The 17716-nt window shown below is 42.6% G+C and overlaps 1 protein-coding gene across 1 annotated transcript in view; it reads right to left on the bottom strand.

Annotated features, from left to right (window-relative positions):
* Positions 1-2416: 2416 nt before the first annotated feature.
* The window catches only part of G3BP1 (G3BP stress granule assembly factor 1), a 39098-nt gene continuing 23798 nt past the window's right edge, over positions 2417-17716 (bottom strand). The window contains exons 7-12 of the mRNA XM_024576843.3: positions 17253-17454; positions 16001-16102; positions 14003-14114; positions 13666-13794; positions 13256-13365; positions 2417-9894 (exon numbers count right to left, since the gene is read on the bottom strand). Of these exons, the coding sequence (XP_024432611.2) occupies positions 9688-9894; positions 13256-13365; positions 13666-13794; positions 14003-14114; positions 16001-16102; positions 17253-17454 (862 nt within the window). The 3' untranslated portion in view covers positions 2417-9687. The remainder of the gene's footprint in view (positions 9895-13255; positions 13366-13665; positions 13795-14002; positions 14115-16000; positions 16103-17252; positions 17455-17716) is intronic.

The following is a 17716-nucleotide window of genomic DNA, read 5'->3' as shown; positions in this document are numbered from 1 at the left end:
CAAAACATAAAATTGTCCACAGAGAACAAGAGGTATGAAGAGTAAAAAAGCCAAATTTTTTTTTTTAATAAAAGACAAAATGACTTTAATCAAGTCATTGCTAGTACATAAAATGAAGTTTCTTTCAGAAAGTTACCTTTCCTGGGTAAACTCCTTAAAAAAAAATATTTATAGGGAGAGAGATTAGTACTACCTACCCTAGTAAATGATTGGCCCAAATATTTTTTTTATGTGGTGCTTACATATCAAATAAGTAGTTTGCTTAACTCAAATTTTTCCCCATTAGTTATTCCTACCTCACTCAAAGGGGTACATACCATGCTCTCAGTGTATATAAGGTTGTGCTGGGGATGGTATGTAAGCTAAAAAATTGGATGTTCCCACCATAATGCATTTCAGAGCATTGAATCTAAAACTCATACCACGGATTTAAAATTCATACTATTGCATATTTTAATGGTTCCGTTTTCCAATACTTAGTCCGTTACAGGATTTTCAGCACTAATGACACTTAAACTGAGTGAAGGGGTTTATCCTGCTCCTCAGTCCACTGGACAGAGATGGAAGGCCCACCCCGTGTGAGTGATTCTTGTGCGTATCAGACAAATAGTGCCGCGGTCTCAAACACAACACACAAAAAACCAAGCAAGCTCAAGAGCCAAATTCTACTTTCAAAACGAACACAGCAGGGACCTCAGCTGCCTCCAACTGAAGTTTGAAAAACCGAACTGAGTACACAGCTTCAACTTCTGTAACTAGACTTGAAAATGAACCAGAACAAAACCCGTAGTACTTTCCAGCCCTCCAGGTAACATTGCCAAAGTGTGTCCGCGTCTCCTTGTCTGGGTCTCCTTGTCACAATCGGCCTGCTGGCTAAACTCACTTCTCTAGAAGGGATGAGAACTTCAGTGTAAATGACTAGTGTCTTTTGGGCCAAGAGCAGCTGGTGAGTGACTGGAGAGAACCGTTTCTAAGTGCTGACGCACACTGAAGTGCTTCCAAATCACCACCTGGTCCTCTCCCCAGGAAGGCCATCTCCAGAGACCTCATTCTCAAACTGGACCGGCCCGGAATCCAGGGGAGAAGACCAAATTACCCTGCAGCCATAGTTGGGAACTTGCTGGAGCCACACCTGGAAACTGGCCCAGGGAGAACTGGGGATGAGCAGGGCTCCTGGTGATGACCAATTCACCGTGCAGCATTAATGAGAAAGCAGTATTAGAGCGATTTACAACAATTCCAAATGCATTACAACATTGTCAAATAAAGGCTCAGTCAGTCACTGGGAGGTCTTTATTTGCATGATTTATCACAAGCTTAGTAACTTTTTTGACCCAAGATTATCCACTTATGCTAGTTTCTACTAGCAGAACCAGTGTCCAATCTCAAGTCTCACCCCCACCTCGACAAAGTAAATGACTTCTGCGTAACAGGTAGTCACCTCCAAAGGACTCCCCCTCCGGGCTGTCCCCGCTTCATGCATTTGGATATTTGCACCCTTTGTCTTCAAAGTGACCTGATTTGATGTTTAGGCAGAAAGGTAAATCCCATGCTGATTCTTCTACAAGTGATTTTACATTTTCTTTTTTCCAAAAAGGTAGCTGCCAACGTAGTGTCATGACACACTGCAGGGGAAAGTTCAAGGTTAACCTCCATCAGCTCCAGGGGATGTTGCCTGAAACTTCACTTTGCTTCATTTCACTGTAACTATTCAAAAAGTTGTTTTTTAGCCCCAAAGAACAGAAGGGTACCATGTAACTCTCTGGCTCACAATGCCAGCACTGGCTGGGGAGTCTTGTTATAGGTAAGACAACACAAGTTCAAGTTCTGTGATTCCAGCACTTTAGGGAGATGTGAAATGTATGCGGGGCTGGGCAGGGAGAACTAGTGAAGCTACGAAGTGCTTGACCACCTGTAATGCAACAGGTTCAAGATCATGCACACTTCCACGTGGCAGCCTGCAAAAGCCACAGGCCCACAGAGCAGTAACTGACAGCGAGCCAAGGTAAAAGACAGTTCGAAGTAGCCTGGGGAAATCTTAAAACAATTAATTGGCCTGGAAAACTGGGTCAGAATTACTCACGAAGCTCCTCATCCTTTCCCAGAAGAATATGTGATGGTATGTCTTTTATATGGAAATCTCTTTGTACATATGTATAAACTTGGTATGGCCTTAATGCTGCAGTTAAGGATTTGTTTGGCTACCACCTTAAGCAGCGTGTTAAGCAATCGCTTCCTTAATGTAACGTTTTTACTTCTGACAGGACTCTTAACCTCGACTAACCAATTCCCCTTTGCCCCTTACTCTTCCCTTTTTTGCATGAAGTCATAAAAGTTATGGCAGTTATTTTTTGGCTTGTAAAAAAACCCTATTTCTGCAGTTTGAAGATGGAATGTAAAATTTCTGTGATACATGTATATAAAAATATATTTATTGAACCATCCATACATACATATCCATGCTGATTCAATGGAAAAAAATTAAAGTTTTCTGTAATTTTCGCTGTGGTTAATCCATAGTTGTTGTCATTCAACCGACTTTTTATGTTACAGCTTTTGATGTTTTGCAGTTCCCCTAGAAAGAAAACTACATATAATCTGGAAAACATAATTTCACTTAAGACGAGGCTTTGTCATTCATTCAGGAAGCATTTATTGATACGTGCGCTACGGGACACACAAAGGCGTCTCAGACGCAGACCCTGCCCGTCGGAGCTTACAGTCTAGGAGGGGAGAGAACGCACGCCTGGGCTGCACAGTCAGAGCTGTTCAGTGGGATGGGTCTGGCACTGGAAACACAGAAGGCAGGGGGGAGAGGAGGGAAAGGAAACTGAGAGGCCACCGAATCACCCAGGTGATAAGGAGAGATGTGAAAGACGGCTGAGGTAGAACTGACAGGACTCAGCTGGACACCGGGGGTGGGCAGTGAGAAAAACGGGAGCAGACAGCTTGGACGTGGGGCGGGGGCGATGGCATGAGCTGAAGGAGCGACGGAGCGGGTCTGTGAGAAGAAACAAACATTGGCACGTAAAATCCTTCTGCACAGAAACGAGTGCCCCGGGCACACTGGGCGCTGTCAGAAAGAACCGACTCATCACTCAGAGCTGCAGTGGGAGCCTCAAATGACCCCTGACTTCCTCCCTCCTCTGCCCACACCGCGAAGCATCAGAGCGTCAAAATTTGCTCGGTTAAGTCCCACCTCTAGTCACACACCCCTCGTGAAAGTGAAAACCAAAGTACAATGAGTGACCCAACCACAAGTCGCCGAGTACGGCCGCTCGTGCGCGTCCCTGTGCCTTCTGGTGGAGCCCAGGGGTCAAGTCCTCCGTCCTTGTCCTCTAGGAGCTGAAGATCTAATAATGCAGTAACACACGCAGGTCACTCTAACTCCGGTTGAAGTTTTTAGCTAGGAGAAGGCATAAACTGCTCCGGGAACGTGTGTTTTCTCCAAAGTCCAGACTGGGACAGACTATCCAACAGTGGGGACCATGTGAAAGGGAAGAAGAGGGGAATGAATTGGTTCCTCACTTCGAATTCTGGCCAGATCAACCACCAAATCGAGTTCCCCACTCCTGCTGCAATCTCTTCTCTCTTAGGGGAAAAAAAGTTAGTTATTGAACTGGGTCTTCAAAAAAAAATGACTTGGAAGGCAAGGAATCTGTACAGGGGCATAGCGAGTGCAAGTCTATCTTCAGGGAAGAGAGGCACTTGAAGCCACGGAGTCAGCAATGCTGGCTTACGAGAGGAGCCAGACGTAGTTCGGACTGGCCGGAGCATCGCCTCCACGAAGAATGGGAGAAATCACTGGAAAGGAAGGTCAGGACCCTGAGACTACATGGCACTGCCAGGCACTGAACAGGGTACACGCCTAAGACCAGATGGCTGCCCCTTAGGAGCTTACAGTTATAATGATACAAGGTGGGAAAAGCACCACGATGTACAGAATGTAAATGCTGACAGATTTAGGAGAACTGCAGCTGAGTTTCAGCTATTAACACATTAGGATACCCAACAGGTCTCTGACGGCCGGTAGCACACCCGTCCCTGAGGGGCTACTGTCAGTGCCCTAGACAACAGGCCCTGGCAGAGGTGGGCATGAAGAGAGTTCTAAGGAGACAGAGCAAGCCTAGAAGTGTCAACTGAGCTGGACAGAAGCCACTGGGTGAGCGTATAAAATGTGGCTCCTTCCTTCCCCCACCTCCTAACCTTCACCAGCTCTGGCTTCCGGGGGCGAACCTCGGGCAGACTAGCAATCTCTGGAGGTGATTCACATCATTTTTACAAGCCAATTCAGGACTCTATATACTAATACTCAATTCTCTGAGCCATCTATATCTCTTGAAAAATGAAGGGGTTGTACAAATTATTTTAGTCCTTTCCAGCACTAACTTTCTATGATTCAAAGAATTCCAGGAGCCTCCTGTCTCTTGTGATGATACTCAGAATGGAGATTAAGGAAACATTCTATTGATTCTCATTTAAAATTATAATTTTTCCATATAAATCACAAATGATTCCAAAACCATCAGCTAAGTTCTACCTCCACCTCACTCTTCTTCAAATTCTAACATGTACATAGCTATATGAATTTATTTTTCACAGGTACCTTTTACATAATTTACTTAAGTGTGCATTGAATCTTTTTTAAAGAAAGGAAGTCCTTTAATTCTCCCTACTTCCTTATGCCAACTTCTTGGTAGGTCTTCATTTAAAAGAGCAAAATCAGTATATATATATATATATATATATCACAAAAACATTTTTTAAGAATTTAAACCAAATCCAAAGTCAAATAGATGACATCAAAGGTTGGGGAAACTTTCAGCAACCAAAACAGTTAATTACAACAGTAGTTAAAATTGCTTATGTCCAGATTAAATGAGATATGACCGTCCCTACAGTTACCACCAAAAGTATAAGCAAACTTCCTATTAAGTGGGTTTGTGAAAAAAATACTTGTTAAAGAAATTCAATAGTGAGGTTTTGGTACACATCCCTTAATTCCCCCCCCCCTTTTTTTTTAAGAAAATAAGACACACGGGATCGACTCAAGTCCCTTAGGGAACCTGTGACGCTGGCCACACTTCAAAGTACTAAACATGCACGGATTTCTGTAGTTGGCCAGGTCACATGCTATGGAAGTAACAGTGGGACTGACTTCTAATACCATTTCCTTCTCACAGGGAACTATTGTTAAGAAACAAAAACAAAACAAAATAAACCCACTACCAAGTTCAAGTGAAAAGCAGAGGACGGCAAACTGTCCAAGGTCAAATCAAGTCACGTAATCAACAGGCAAACAACCTTGCTTCCGAGCGACACATGAGCAAAAATCAAAACTCAAACAGGACAGTGGCTCTAGGCCATCTCCAACCAACTCTTCGTTCATTCAGGCCGCGATGGGGGCCTGGTTCATGGAAGCATGGACAGCAGGCCGATTCCAGCACTAACCTGCGCTGGGCACACACTCCCTAGAAAGGATGTAAACGGAAGTTGTAGCTTACATGTGCCCCCGTTCTTCCTTTGGTCTGGTGAGAGTTCGCCAGCCTGCCGGTGGTCCCCAGAACTTCCTATCGCAGCGCACAAACACAAACCCCAAAATGCACGACTGCCTCACAACCAGAAATCCTTCCATAATTGCCTAGAGCCGTGCGGCCATTACTTGATCAGCAAGGTTACTCTACAAACTCATCCCACACAAGACATTGCTAAGTTGCTAATATATTCTTTAAGGCTTCTGAAATATTTGTGGAAGACTAACCTTAAGTGTCCAATGCCCATTTTTGGTATACTAGGCAGTTAGCTAGAACCTCATATTCAAATAAATGTGGAAGTCGCTTCTTCTACAAGGTTCAAAACTGCTGAACTAAAAGTAATTTGTATGCAGCTCCTGCAGAGATTCCAAGTAACAGAAAAATAAAACTTCAATATAAAAGACATCTTTACATCAGTAGATTTGACAAATGCAACCATTTACATAAAAGAAATAGGCCGCTCAGCATAAACAATGGTCTACAAATTTAAACCTCAGAGAAAGATCATTTCCATATAGATTCTAACAAATGTTTTCTATAAAGTGCCTCATTTTCCACTAACTCATTAAAACCAACAAGGGTTTTCAAATAAACTTGATAACAAAGAAAAGGATGAAGGAAAAGTATTAGAGGATGGCAGTTATAAACATAAAACACAACTGCTATAAATTCATCTGCGTTATGTTCTAATAAAAACGTTATCATCCACATCGGATTTCTAGATTGTACTAAATGTATTATTAAACCAGGTAAGAAAATAATCTAAGAACAAGTCATTACTATGGTGTTACCAAACAGTCTGCAAATCAAAAGAAGTCCTATTAAAAAAATAAAATCAATGTTTGCTATATCACTACTTTCAAGGACATGGAGAACAAAAATGCTAACTACCCTGGTTAAGAATGTTTTATAGACTCTGTCTCTATACTGTAGTAATTTCATGGTCCTGTCCTATTATCTTAATGTCATTCAAATGGAAACAGGTAGGCTTTTTGTTCTGGGGAAAAAGCATCCGTGTGGGAGGCCAATGTGCTCCTTGCTACACAGGGATGGCTGGGAGCCCTAGTCATGTAGCTGCTCTGATGCCGCTTCTACATTATCTATTACTTTAGGGAACAGTCCCTAACTCACAGTCATGAAAATTAATTTTCCAACCTAAAACTCAAGTGCAATTCAACTAATGCTGTGGCAGTAACCTACTCAAAGTCAAATAATTATTTTTGGATTATCCATTTCACTGTTCCCAGCAATAGCTCAAAAAGTTGAGAACACAGGAATACATAAGTAAAGCCCAACCTCACCATAAAAGCAAAGAAAACTATCTTTTTATGTCTCAAGATGTATTCATGTTCAACAGGTCTTAAAAGACTAAGATGCACACTGAACCAAACCATCTTACCCAATAAGATGCAAGGTAAGTAAACTGGTGAAGGGCGTTAAGCGCAGTAGAAAAGAACTACACACTGGGCCATGCCTACAGATGAAAAGTTGTATTTTAAAATCTGAAAGGTTGAACGTGATGAGCTGATGCTGCGTACAGAAAAATCTTGCCCTGACCTATTTTATTTGTACGTTCTACCTGTGTGAATACATGTATCTCTATGGTGTCATGTTTATTCCATCAGCACTACTGTGAACAACGATGTCAGGATTTTTAATTGTGTTAGCCATGATGCCAAATCATATCTGTAAAAGTCCTATGCTAGTCAAAACTCCACATCACCCAAATTCTAATTAGCTGAAATTACTGGAGCAAACTTGTTTTCTGAGATTATGCGATAACTCCCTGCAACAAGTTACAAGCAGCATCTAGCATACTGCTACCCATCCAAAAAAATTGTTATTAACTATTTTATTATAGTTCTATTACAACATTTTTTTAAAACCACTCAGTTGGTACAAATGAAGGAAAATGAGATTACTTACAGGAGATGTTACTATAATTCCTGAAGAAATATCTATTTGCTAATTCATTTATTTTTATTTTCAAAGCAATGAGTCTTCAACCCCGGCTGTAGTGCCCTTCCTCCCGCGTGCCATGCGCGGCAGCAGCAGGACTACCCGGGTTTTCCCGTAGTTGCTTCATTTTTACAGAACAGGTGGCATCGCTGGCCCCACCCACTGAATGACAGCTGAGTGTCCCCCTCCACACACCCCACACTCTGACACATTTCCAAACGTCCTCTAGGACAATAACCGTCCCACACTGAGCACCACTGCACCTGGTTAGTGCCTTTAGACCTTTGAGCAGGGAGAACTCTTATTCTGAAATGTATGCTTTAGTACTCACTTGTGAAAAATGATTTCTAGGTTATCCATAATTTATGACCTTCTATTTACTGCAAAAATAACTCAGGCTAAGTTTTTTTTTTTTTCTTTCCACCCCAAGCTTAATATAAGCTACAGAAGTACAAGCTGAAATTTCTTTTAATTATCACTGGCCTGGGCCAAATTGAGTGGTTACCAAATAATAGTTTAAACTGACCCCCAAAACAGCCATGTGACTCAGTTATATAAAATTTCTTTCTATGAAGGAGATGCTGCCAACTTTCAAATATTTGTGGTACTGAGGACTAACTGATAACGTCAAATTTCACTTTAAGACTACACCCTTCAGCAAGCCTAGTTTCCCTGTAACAGAGACAAACATTCCTAAGCCTACTCACACTATCCTCAAACAACAGCCCTAAAGATGAACACTGTGAAGAAAATAAATAAGTTAAATTTGACAACTTCGTTGCCCTTCCATTAGTAATGACAAGATATCACACAAAGGCTTGCTTCCCAAGTGTGTAAACAAAACCTTCACCCACCCCACACACAGCACTCAACAAACAACACACTATGTAAAACGAGTATTACTCTATATTGCCAGATTAAATTTTCTTCCAGAAATAGTTTAATAAAAATTGGCCATTTCCAAAAAGCACCCACTGCATGCCCATCAATAAAAGAGAACCATTAACAAAATAGAAAATCTACCATATGGCTATGATTTAAAGGAAAACGACTAGCAGACAGTCAAACATCAGCAAAGTCCAACGTTAAAGTCACATTCTTTCTTACGGGCTGATTAGAATTCTGAAGATGCCAAAATAAAATGCAAGACTATTTAAGTTGAAGGACCTCTATAGAAGCATCTGTCCTCAAAGGCATTCCAGTTTGAGACTCAATTTCAGAATAAGGCATAAACACATGAACAGAAGACATACAAAGTGGAAAGAGGGATTCTACAATTCCCAGCATACTCTGAACCTGGGGGGGAGGGAACAAATCTAGACTTTTTTAATTATTCTTTTTTAAAACAATTGCCAAGGCTGGAATCAAAGATAAATAGAAGGCACAACAGTTTTGCTCTAGTTTTGTGTTATTCAGATTCTGGTTTTGGTATTTTGTTTGTTTTTACAAATACAAATTAAACATGAAAAAAAACTCTACTTCAAAAAACCTAACAACTCAAGAAAAGTGTTATCAGTTGCATTCTAGACATTTAAAACCTATCTCAATTTAAACGTCAAGGTAAAAACAGTGGATTTTAGAATCGTTTTGTGATCTTATATTAGAAGAAAAAAACTTCACTAACACCTTTTATTCGGTTTTTAACCACACCAGAGAGAATCAAATTGTCAAGGTTTCCAGTGGCAGGTTCTCCACACCAGAAGGTAGTCATGGCTCTCTCCGAAGAAGAAACAATTTCGGCTTTTCCTGCCTTCAAAATATTTATCAAATCTTGTATTTCTCAAAGGCTTTGAAACACATAGAAAATAAGAAATACCCCAATGAATAAAACATACCAAATGTCAGTAATAAGCAAGACACATTACTTTGGGGAAATGGCTGTTAAAAATAAAAATCCAGTCTATATATGCAAAGTAAAGCAAGGAAATTCAGTCTTTTTTTTTTTCTTCTTTTAAAATCCATTTTTCCTAAAATGTCATTCCACAAAATCGGAAGTGAAGGACTAAAAGGTGAGGGAGGGAAGGGGGGAGGGGCACACGCCATTAACACCGACAGTAAGACTGTACAAACTGAAGCAGTTTGTGGGAGACCAGGGTCATACTGCAAGGTACCAGCGGGTGGCTGAAGAAATCCACCGTTCGGCAGGAGCGCAAGTTTGTCCTGCTGCGTGACGTGACCATCAGCGAAGAGCAACTCACTGCCTCGGAGCAATTGCCCTTCCCACTCCGAATCCTGGCTTCTGCACCATGCCTCCACGGGGAGGGCCTCTCATTGTACCACCCAGCCCACCTCGAGGGCCTCCGGGTCCCCGCAGGCGGTTATCTCGCCGGTCCCCTTCCCGGGCAGCTCGAGTCTTCTTCTCTTCCACATTCAGACGGACCTCACCTCTGAACATGATGGGCTGTAAGAGTCAAGGTGAGAAGACTTACACAGTGCTGATGGGCTACCGCCTATCAAAGTTAAAACAACCAGCAGCTTATAAATCACCTACGTTCTCACGGTTCAATTTTTGTTTCAGATTCGGAACACATAACGTCCCCGTTGACAAAAGTATGGACAGGTGGCGAGGTACGCAGGAGTATGCAGGCCAGCTCAGAAAAGGCCGTTTCAGCAGCACAGCAACACAAGTAGTTTTCATTGTATTTATTAAATATCGTTTTCCCACAGAATTCCATAAATAGAATGTAAGACCTGCCACCTTCTCTACAGATTGTGAGGCTCAGAATAAAACCCCACCACCGTCCAATGTGAAAAGTTAGTGCTGCCCATGTTTGTGCAAAGTACATATACATGTCAAACACATCACTAACTTCACCTGAATGTAACTTTCACAAAATGCTGTTGGCCTTAAAAGAATCTTGAAAAATACTGAAGACAATAAAGAGAACACCACCGTACTGAAAAGAAAAAGAAGATACAACACACCCACACTAAGTCGCTGGCCGCTTTTTCGCCCCACAGAGCTAAGGTGGGAAACAAGGGGTTACTCCAGATCCCGATGAGTTCGGTGCACACCCTCACTGGCACTCACTGGTTTTCTAACTGGAATACTGTTTAAAGTAAGTATCTAACAGCCCTTACCATGGAGGTAAGTGCTCCATATGCTTCACGTTCGTTATCTCACTTAACCTTCACAGCAACCCTCTGAGGACTGTCACTACACCTGCTGTACTGACTAGCAAACCCAGGGCCAGGGAAGGTGAGGGACTCGGCTCACCGGCCACAACACCCGTGAGCGGTGGAGGAGGAACGCAAACTGGGCCATCCCGACTGGGAAGGGGAAGCTCTGGACCGCTCTGCTACGCTACGGCTGTCAGACACCTCGGTCGCCAGGCTCGGGTAGGCTACTTCTGCCCCCCTAAAGAACTGCCGAAGGGACTTCTACCAATACAGAGAGAGGAGGGGAAAAAAATCAAGCTACGTTGAAAGTTCCCAAAATACAAAGCAGTGACCTGACATATACATGTAGAAGTGTCTTTTTTGAACTCTAATTCTAATTTATATTTTAAATCCTGATTAAATATATACTTATACATTTGTAAATGTATGTATTTTATTTAACACTTAACATAATATAAATATTTTTATACACACACTACACAAATCACTTCACACACAATTTGAAGTGCTGTTCCAGGCAATGTTCTAGATTCAGCAGGAAAAAAAAAAAAATGTATTAAAGCCTGAAAGATGAAGGCAAGCGAGGCTGGGGCTGAGGGCGTTTAAACACAGTTACGGAAGACACCGCTGAGGAGGGTCCACAGGGGCAGAGGCAGTCTGAATGGAAGGGCATCGGACACACTCACAGCCCCTCTTGTGCGGAACTTCACCTCGAACAATTCTTCCGGATAAAGACAGCACGGCTTACCCACATTCGTTAAAAGAAACAAACCCCTTATCTTGGACAATCAACTAAGAAGCCAAGGATCAAGTCTGACCTCCTTTGGCCCAGTGGGAGCATCACACTCTGTAAGGACAAAAAGTAGTAGAAGCTGCACCAGACAGGCTAGCCGGTCACTGCACCCACTGCACGCTCCCCGAGGGGTTCACCCACAGAGCCCACTGGAGATGTCTGGGTTCAGTGTGCTGCGGTTTGGGTGAGAGAAGCCACTGTTCTCTCATTTCTGTGTTGTGCAGAAGACACTTCCCAAAAATAGTGACTTCAATGTACACACCTCACTGGCACTCCAGGTAATGCACACCTGCGGATTCAGGCTCATACCATGTTATAACCACAACATTAAACTTTGCAGTATAGCCGCAAACACTGTGGAGAACCTCTGGGAAATAATGATCTACAACATTTCTATCACATGCTTAAAAATGTGTAGTTTTAGCCCTGGCTGGGCCCAGTGGATTAAGGGCCAGCCTGCAAACCAAAGGGTCACTGGTTCAACCCCCTCTTAGGCCACATGCCTGGGTTGCAGGCCAGGTGCCTGGTAGGGGGCGCTAAAGAGGTAACCACGCATTGATGTTTCTCTCCCTCTCTCTCTCCCTCCCTTCACCTCTCTAAAAATAAATAAATAAAGTCTTTAAAAAATGTGTAGTTTTAATTTGCAGAGATTGGAAGCGGATTAGTGGTTGCTGGGGGCTGGGTAGAGAGGACATGGGGAGACTGCTTAACGGGGAAGGTGCTTACTTCTGATGGAAATGTTTGTAACGCGGTAGGCAATGGCTGCACAACAGTAGGTGTTCGCAATGTCACTGTACTGTCTCTACACTTATCGGCGGGGGCGGGGGGGAACCACCTCCTAAGTTATAGGAATATCTAAGCATTACGCTGTACACTTTACAATGTTGAGTGTCAACTATAATGGAAAAAATTTTTTAAATAAACAAAACCATTTTTTTAAAAAATTAAAAATAGCCCTGGCCAGTGTGGCCAAGTTGGTGGGAGCATTGTTTAGTAAACCGAAAGGTCTTGGGTTTGATTCCTGGTCAGGGGACATCCCTAAGTTTGTGGGTTTGGTTCCCAGTCTGGGGGTACCCTATCCCAGGTCTAGGCATGACAAGAGGCAACCAGATCGATGTTTCTCTCTCCCTGCCCCCCATCCTCTCTCTCTAAAAATCAGTGAGCATGTCCTTGAGTAAGGATTAAAAAAAATTAAAATTTTTATGTGAATTTTACACAAATTTTTTAAAAAGTGAGAATTTTAAGATCCCACACCAATCTCAGTAAATTAACAATTATTTAACCCTTTGTTCCCCTCTATTACAAGTGCTACAAAAAGCGTTGTTTGCTAATGAAAGATGTGGGGGAAGGGGAAGAGTTCTTTAGGAACTAACTACGCAGTAAAACAAGTCTGATTCTACAAATCCCTCTGTAATTAGACCAACAGTTTTGTTCGCAGAAGTGGTTCCAAGCTGGGTGACTCCAAAGCCAGACAATTTATAGAACAAAAGAAGTCCCTCGTAGTTACAGCCCAACCAGCAGTTTTATACCAAGACTGCCCTGGGCAAACAGGCTCTTAAATTACCTTCACAAAACTACACCAGAAGCTGTCACCAAGAAACAATTTGCATAAATCTCAGTGAACTGGTAACTATTAGTTACTTATTTCTCACCATTCACTCAGTCAAAAACTAAGTTACTCAGGACACAAGCTTTGTTGTTCTAAACCCCCAGGCAGTTCTTTTGATATTAATGGCTGAATGTGATAGAAATCACACTTACGTATAACTCCAGTTGGGAAGGATGAGGATTCAAACAGCCAACACACATGCTTGTTTTTTTAAAAAAATCAAGATGAGAAACTGCTTACCCTGTTGCTAAGGACCTTTTGAACAGGCTCAGAATCATCAAACACGACGAAACCAAAATTGGGCAATTTCCCACCACTGTTAATGCGCAGCTCCACCACATTCCCATAACCTGCAAGTGAAATACAAATTCTCAAATAACTCATTGGCACATTTCTTTTAAATACCACATGCACACTATCCAGTATGACAGAGCACTTGAAATACGGCCAGTCCCTGCCATTAGGTGTGAAAAGCACATGACTTTGAAAACTGAGTACAGAAAAATATATAGCGTCCCTTATATACTTTCACATGTTGAAATGACACTTTAGACACTGTGTGTTACATGATTACGAATGTGACTCATCTTCTAGTTCTACGGGAGAGTTCTGCATCAGATGAACTTAGTGTTCACAACTCCTTCACCTACTTTGGAAGAAATCTTTAAGCTCTGACTTATCCACGTCATGAGGCAGATTGCCAATGAAGAGCTGGTGACTGTCAGGGTGTCTCACAATTCGCCGGGGTTCGACGTCACCTTGCTCACCAGCCTCACGGACTTAAGAGAAAACAAAAACAGAAATGAAAGACAAAGACACCTTTCAGTGACTGTTCCCTTCGATTGCTTTCTCTTTACCCTAAATACAGGTAATTCCACCAACGCCACAATTTTTTAAGTAAGCAAACATTAAGCACATCCCCACCAAAAAACAAGTTCTCACCTCAAAACCCACCAAAGTAGGAAAGTCACCCTTCTGCGCTCTTACCTGGTCTAGGTCCCCTTTGGGGAGGAATATTTATCCGCTGTTCTCGAACCCTCTGATCCCTCTGAGGCCTCTGCGGTGGAACCTGAGATTCAGGCTTAGACTCCGGGCGAGGCTGAAAAATTTGTAAGTTAACTTTTGTGTAAAAACAAAGCAAGCTTCCTTTCCTCTTGTCAAGTTTTTTAAAAATATATTTTATTGATTATGCTATTACAGTTGTCCCATTTTTTTCTCCCCTTTATTCCCCTCTGCCCTGTACCCCCTTCCTCCTGCATTCCATTCCCCCCTCACTTCATGTCCATGGGTCGTACATATAAGTTCTTTGGCTTCTACATTTCCTATACTATTCTTAACCATCCCCTATTTTCTACCTACCATTTATGCTTCTTATTCCTTGTACCTTTCCCCCCATTATCCCTCCTCCCCCTCCCCACTGATAACCCTCCACGTGATCTCTATTTCTGTGAATCTGTTCCTGTTCTAGTTGTTTGCTTAGTTCATTTTTGTTTTTGTTTTTTTAGGTTCGGTTGTTGATAGTTATGAGTTTGTCATTTTACTGTTCATATTTTTATCTTCTTTTTCTTACATTAAGTCCCTTTAACATTTCATATAAAAGGGCTTGGTGATGATGAACTCCTTTAACCTGACCTTATCTGGGAAGCACTTTATCTGCCCTTCCATTCTAAATGAAAGCTTTGCTGAATAGAGCAATCTTGGATGTAGGTCCTTGCCTTTCATGACTTGGAATACTTCTTTCCAGCCCCTTCTTGCCTTCAAGGTTTCTTTTGAGAAATCAGCTGATTGTCTTATGGGAACTTCTTTGTAGGTAACTGTCTCCTTTTCTCTTGCTACTTTTTAAGATTCTCTCTTTATCTCTAACCATGGGCAATGTAATTATGATGTGCCTGAGTGTGTGCTTCCTTGGGTCCAGTTCTTTGGGACTCTGAGCTTCCTGGACTTCCTGGAAGTCTATTTCCTTTGCCAGACTGGGCAAGTTCTCCTTCATTATTTGTTCAAATAAGTTTTCAATTTCTTGCTCTTCCTGTTCTCCTTTTGGCACCCCTATGGTTCGGATGTTGGAACGTATGAAGTTGTCTTGGAGGTTCCTAGGCCTCTCATTTTTTATGAATTCTTGTTTCGTCATTCCGTTCTGGTTGAATGTTTCTTCCTTCTGCTCCACACCATTGATGTGAATCCCAGTTTCCTTCCTGTCCCTGTTGGTTCCCCATACATTTTCCTTTATTTCACTTTTCATAGCCTGCACTTTTTCCTCTTATTTGTGACCATACTCAACCATTTCTGTGAGCATCCTGATTACCAGTGTTTTGAACTGTGCATCTGATAGGTTGGCTCTCTCTTGATCAATTAGTTGTATGTTCTGGAGCTCTGATCTGTTCTTTCATCTGGGCCTTTTTTGTGTGTGTCTCAGGGAGCTTGTTTTGTAGTAAGGGGTGGAGCCTGAGGTGTTCACCAGGGCAGGGCAGCCCACGTGGCTGTGCTGTGACACTGTGTGTGGGGGAGGGGTCCGAGAGGGAACAGTGCCGCTTGCTCCACTCTCTGCCAGTTTTCAGTCATGTCCCCCCGCTACCCACAAGCAAAGTGGGCCCTTCTGGTGCCGATTCCCAGGTGGGTGGGTTTGTGTACACTCTAGGACCTTGTGGGTCTCTCCAATGAACTCTCCCGTGAGGAGGCTGGGGCCTACTGCTGCCTCAACCCCCACAGGTGTTTTCAGTCAGAGGTTTTGAGGCTTTAGTTCCCAGCACTGGAACCCTGGGTTGTGCAGTCTGTCTCACTCCCCAGTTGTTCCTCCCGGTTTATGTGAACACAAATGTGGGACCGCCCTCTCCACCAGCCACCGCCTGTCCGGGAGTCCTCTCCGCCCACCAGCCCATCTCCGACCTTCCTACCCGCATCAGTTCCCACACTGTCTAAACCTCTATGAAACTATATTACTCAAAATGCAATAAATCTGTCTTAATACAAGCTTACTGAGACACTCACCTGGGAAGCTGGGACTTTAACAACATGAGGTGGAATCCCAGTAACTGGAACAGCTCCACTGGGTGGAAGGTTCTTGCTGGTCACAGAAGCCCAGGAAAATGTCTAAGAACAGAACACCAACACCAGTTGACACCAACAACGTAAAACCTATTGGCTCCTGATTTCTTGTACGTAACACGTGCCTTGCATTTTCATAGGCAGGACAGTTTATAATCCTGACATCCCATCCTCCCCCATTGTCAAATGCAGTACTAGAATTCCTTAGGACTGCTCAATACAAACACTGATCCAGTCACACCAACTTTAGAATTATCTTAAACACCTTTCAATCCATACCAAAACCCACCAAATCCTGTTATTTCACTCTTAATTATCATCTTTCCAATCTCCATTACCAGGACCCTAATCCGAAATACATTCTCTCCCCCCAGAATCACTACAATAGCCACCTAGCAACTACCACTCACCCATTCTCTATCCAGCCAACTACTTCTCTACCTGTCGGCTACAGACATCTCGGTGTCTCTCCTACTCACTTACTAGCTAAAGGAGAGACCAAGAACCCTGTCCATTTTACAGACAGTTCCCATACCTAGAACAATGCCTACCACAGAGGGACCTGGATGAACTGTCAGACACACATACATGATATTATCAGAACTCTAACCCCACAAATACAGCACTAAAAGATACTCCTTCACAGAGCTTCAAATGTAAAGGTTCTGTGAGTTAGTCAACATCATCCTGATGTGACTTAGGGGTAACTGAAAAGCTTCAAAATTTTGAGACCAGGTATTCTAATTAGAGAAGCAGTTGTATTTCAGCAGTATGCTTCTACTCCTACTATGAGGTTGTCCTTAAAACATTACATAGAAAAAGGCAGGCAAGTCGGCTATCTCATCATTTTCTGAAGCTACATCACCACTTGTTTGTTATAACAAGAGTAATCATTTGCAATTTAAAATATGAGGGATTGTTAATAGGCTAATGAAATAGCACCTGACATTTCTGGTCTAAAAAGTATTCAAGGTTCCTTAGAGGGGGAAAAATTTACTTTTGATCTTATAAAGCAATGTGTATCTTTAAAGCAATGTGTATCTTTTTACCCGAGCCATGCACAGCTCAATGTGTAAGAAACTTCCCTGAACCACCAATAAGGAAATGCACCTACAGAAGTCAACCAGGCAGTAATACAGAAGCGATATGTTAAAGTGAACTAGAAACAGAACAAAAACGCAGACACGCTGCGCACCCTCAAGTCTTCCTGCGCCATCGGGGCTGCGTCTGCAGGTGCCGGAGAGGAGCTCTTCTGCGCGTCCTCAGGGGCAGGCTCTTCCAGCGCTGGCTCACACTTCTCCTCCTGGATTTCAGACACAGGTTCTGGCTCCGGCTCCGGCTCCGGCTCCGGCTCTGGTTCAGCAACGGGTTCCTCTAAATGTTCTTCCAAGTCATTGCTGTAACAGGAAAATTTGAGAAATATTATTCTGCCTCCACTGACTTAGCAAGAAATTTCCAAGTATTCATTAACTATAGAGACTCAAACCCAAAGAAATCTAAGAAATACATGCCTGAGTATGAGCAAATCTTAACTGTAGTTAGATTAGCTCAATTCTTATAAGCAAATGCATCAAAATGAACCAAACCAGTTTCTCAGTTAGAATCCCCAAACTATTACAATTTACCTCTCACGTATCACAAAACTCTAACAGGCTGTGA

Source organism: Desmodus rotundus, chromosome 6, assembly GCF_022682495.2.
Source record: "Desmodus rotundus isolate HL8 chromosome 6, HLdesRot8A.1, whole genome shotgun sequence".
Taxonomy (NCBI): Eukaryota; Metazoa; Chordata; class Mammalia; order Chiroptera; family Phyllostomidae; genus Desmodus; species Desmodus rotundus.
The sequence above is the reverse complement of the archived record's forward strand: the minus strand, read 5'-3'. Positions and strand labels throughout refer to the sequence as shown.